Source organism: Electrona antarctica, assembly GCF_951216825.1.
Source record: "Electrona antarctica genome assembly, chromosome: 18".
Classification (NCBI taxonomy): domain Eukaryota; kingdom Metazoa; phylum Chordata; class Actinopteri; order Myctophiformes; family Myctophidae; genus Electrona; species Electrona antarctica.
Window position 1 is genome coordinate 34,097,821 of NC_136799.1, and position 3,746 is coordinate 34,101,566.

The window sequence follows — 3,746 nt, forward strand, 5'->3', positions numbered from 1 at the left end:
CCTACCCACGCAGAAGAGCAATGACATTACAGGCAGAACAGCTAAACAGCTTCTTCCTGACTACAGAGTGCAGTGAAGAGTGAAGACTGTAATGGGTAGATACAACTGACCTAAACTGATTGGACGTGGTGTAGGCCTACTTGACTGGACAATTATGAAATAATAATGTTGAAATGTTCAACAGTTCACTTTACTAAACTGTGCTGGTAACCCTTTTTTTTTTAAAGATTGCACCATTATATGGCACTTAACCTTTAGTTGAATTTCAGTGTGTGTGTGTGTGTGTGTGTTTTCTTTTGGTCTTTTTATGTTTCTTAGATGTTTGTTTTATTATGTTGCACTGCAATGAAGTGGCTGAGCCGAGGGGTTATGGTAGCCTAGCTATTTCATATTCTTTATGTAATTTAGTACATAGGGAAATTGACAAATAAAGTGATTCTGATTGTGATTCTTCTGATTCTGAAGTCCTGCTGAAAAAAACCTAGTCCTGCCCAAAAAACCTTGTTTGCCCTTTAAAGCTTTTATTTTGAAAATGATAAACCTTAAAACCGGAACTTATTGCTGTGCAGTCGTTTACAGCTTTATAATCTACTTTCCCGGGAAGTTTGGTCGTTACCATAGAAACTAGTGTTGTGTGTATTATGGTGTTCAAATCTAATACTCATATTTCAAATCTAGCTACAATCATAACTTGTACGTGAATAATGGATTTAACAGTTAACCTGAAAACACTCGCTTTTGAATGTGGACTAGATGAACATGAAAAAGAACAACTACATCTTCGTGCACGCTCGGCTGGCCTGACAGTTTGTGGGTGCGCGCACGGTGTTTTCGCATGCAAACTTCTTCACTCATTGAAGTAAGTAAGTCACTCACTCACTCATCTGATTGGTTTCAGCTATTTGTGTAAACCATTGCTATTATTAGCTAATGTTGGAAGAAGTAGTCCTGAAATCAGAATTGTATATCAAACCATAGGGATGTCATTCGCAAAAAATCTGTTTGCATGAGGTTTTTGCTCTTCTCCTATCAGGAGAATAATACAAATGCAGCCATTTCTAACAATGTATTGTTAACTCCATGTGCATACATTTAGGGGGGAAATTCAAAGGCATATTGCAAAAGGTAATTCACTTGCATCAGAAGAAGGAAGTGGTCTGACCGTGGGTATATTAGGAATGGGACACATTGGGAAGCAATTGGCCCTGATGCTGCTTGAAAGGACTGGGATAAAACCCTCACACATCCAGATCTCCACTAGAAGACCTGAAACATCAGGTAGACCTTATATCTGGTCGAACCATTCTGTATACAGAAATACAGCCTTTTCCAGAGTTAATTGTTTGTTATTATCTTTGTGTTATCATTTCAGTAGAATTTGCACAGAAGGGAATTGAATGTTACTTTGACAACCGCAGGCTGGCAGCGTGGGCAGATGTTCTATTCCTCTGTTGTCTGCCCTCCCACATCCCTAAAATATGTGCAGATCTCGCCTCTCACCTGCCCAAGCACTGCCTTGTGTACAGTTACATCTCTGCCATTCCCGTTAAAAGGTATCACACATAATCACACGCACATACACAGTTACATTCTAGTGTTCATTTAAAAGGGGCCAAGCCAAGTGTTATGTAAATATACTTTTTTGTTTTATTCCGACTGAATCCGACAATAATTATTGCTATAGTGTATAGAGGGTGGGGTACCAATTTTATCAAATCAGGAAAGAGAACTCCACAAAGATCATTCATGTATCTGCTTTCATGTATCGTGTTGTTTCTAATACATACTGTATAGTTTGTTGTGTTCAAGTTCAAAATGTGTCTGCTCATATTTTTGTGTCATGACGTTAGAGTACAAACTTAACAAAATTAACCTTTATGGGTCCATTTGGTTACATTTGTACACTCAAGTTACAAATGGACAACATTTTAACACTGAAGATTATACTGTGTATGCATGCTATTGTAAAAATAATTTCTATTCCCTCTTCTCTTCCTCTGTTTCAGATTAGCACAGCTTCTTGGACACAATTTCATCCTCAAACCACAATATCAATTTGTTGCTTCTGACTGTGAAGACTTGTGGCTGACCCAAAGTAATTTGCCCACCATGGCTTTGAATGACCCTATGTTGATAGAAGCATCCTGTCCTCTTGCTATGAGTGGTATGTTGTTTTCTATGATTGTAGCTCAACATCACTCACAAATTCACAATACTTTCTTTAGAGGAAGGTTTTAGTATTTCTATTTGTCATTTTATTAAACATAAATTAAACTCAAATCAAAATTGAAGTAACTAACAAATCTGAACTTGAGACTTAAGGAGTCCATGTCAGTATGGGCCATGTCAGTATGGTCTCACAAGGAGTCTCCTTGTGAGACCATACTGGCTCGACTTAAGACTTGACTATTCTAACTCAGGGGTTCTCAATGTTTTTGGCTGGGGACCCCCGGAAATGCTTTGGCCATGTCTCGTGACCCCTGCCCCGCCCCCCTCCCCAATACAAATTGACCACTACAATAACCTTAATAATAGCGAAAATACATCATAAATAAATACTGAAACCAGATATAATCATTAAGGAAAGTTTATGCATGTTTATGCGTTTACTATGTAAACTCTTAATTTCCATTTTCCAGCCAATCAGTTGCATTTTTTTTCATGTATTGGGGACCCGCCCCAAAATAATTTGGCGCGACCCACAGGTTGAGAACCCCTGTTCTAACTAATGCAACTTGAAATGTATCACTGCAACACACTCAAGCCCTGCACACATTTCTGCCCTTATGCTTGTTTTTACCTTGGTAACTGGTTGGCACTTCCAAACTGGAATGGGTATTCAATTATGGCAGGCCGGGGTGTCCAAATGTTTTTCAAAGGGGGCCAAATTCCAATCTGCCCAATTTAAAGCTTGTTGGATGCATGACTTTCAGGACATTAAGCACATGGATTGGCGGGCCGGAATTTGGACAGCATTGACTGACACAAACACACACACACACAAAGACACTGAGCCAAGGAACACAAACAGTATTTGAATTTCATAGCACTGGTAACAGTTTAACAAGATTGACATTTTAATTCCATTTAGGTGGCTTTTCTCTGGGTGTGGAATGGGTGTGTGCGGTATTGTATGCCCTCCTGAATATCTGTACATCTGCTAATCTGGCATCCACTGAGGCTCTCCTTCTGATCAATAACCTCTTTCCACTAAAAGGACCACATACTGAGGAATTCATTGCACAGAGTTTTGTCAATTCATCTTGTACACTGTCTCTAGCCTCAGCTGAGTAAGTACAGGATTAAAGCAGGATTCAAATGTTTTTGTTTCATTTACTTTACACTTTATCAAGTGTTTGAATTTTAAATTGTGCTGCTTTGTTGTCGTTTGATTGTACAGAGCAGAAAAGTTGAAGCTCATTCAAGGCAATATAATTTAATCATTGCATATCATTTTGTTTTGTATCTTCATTTTATAAAGGCCTTTCCCCTGGATTAATTTGGCTGACACGCAGGCAAAGGACACCCCATTGTCACTCTTTGTATCAAGAAGAAAATGTATACAGGACAGTATCTCTACAGTGTACAAATCACTACTGGAAAGTTCACAAAAGTGATTATGTAATGCCTTGGATTCGAACCCTGGTCTCCCGCTCAGGAAGAGTCAAGAGACAATTACCCAAACGTCTTATCAATGGGAATCCCCCCTGGCCCTATAGCTGCGGGAGATATTGTGCTTATGGTCA

At 39.0% G+C, this 3,746-nt stretch overlaps 1 protein-coding gene across 1 annotated transcript; it reads left to right on the forward strand.

Moving 5' to 3' along the window:
• Positions 1-642: 642 nt before the first annotated feature.
• Positions 643-3,617, forward strand: noxred1 (NADP-dependent oxidoreductase domain containing 1; the record flags this gene model as incomplete). The annotated part of the gene is made up of 6 exons (XM_079527495.1): positions 643-859; positions 1,097-1,278; positions 1,373-1,553; positions 2,007-2,164; positions 3,092-3,290; positions 3,482-3,617. Exons 1-6 carry the CDS (start codon positions 705-707, stop codon positions 3,615-3,617), a joined length of 1,011 nt encoding a protein of 336 aa, XP_079383621.1. The 5' UTR covers positions 643-704.
• Positions 3,618-3,746: the final 129 nt, after the last annotated feature.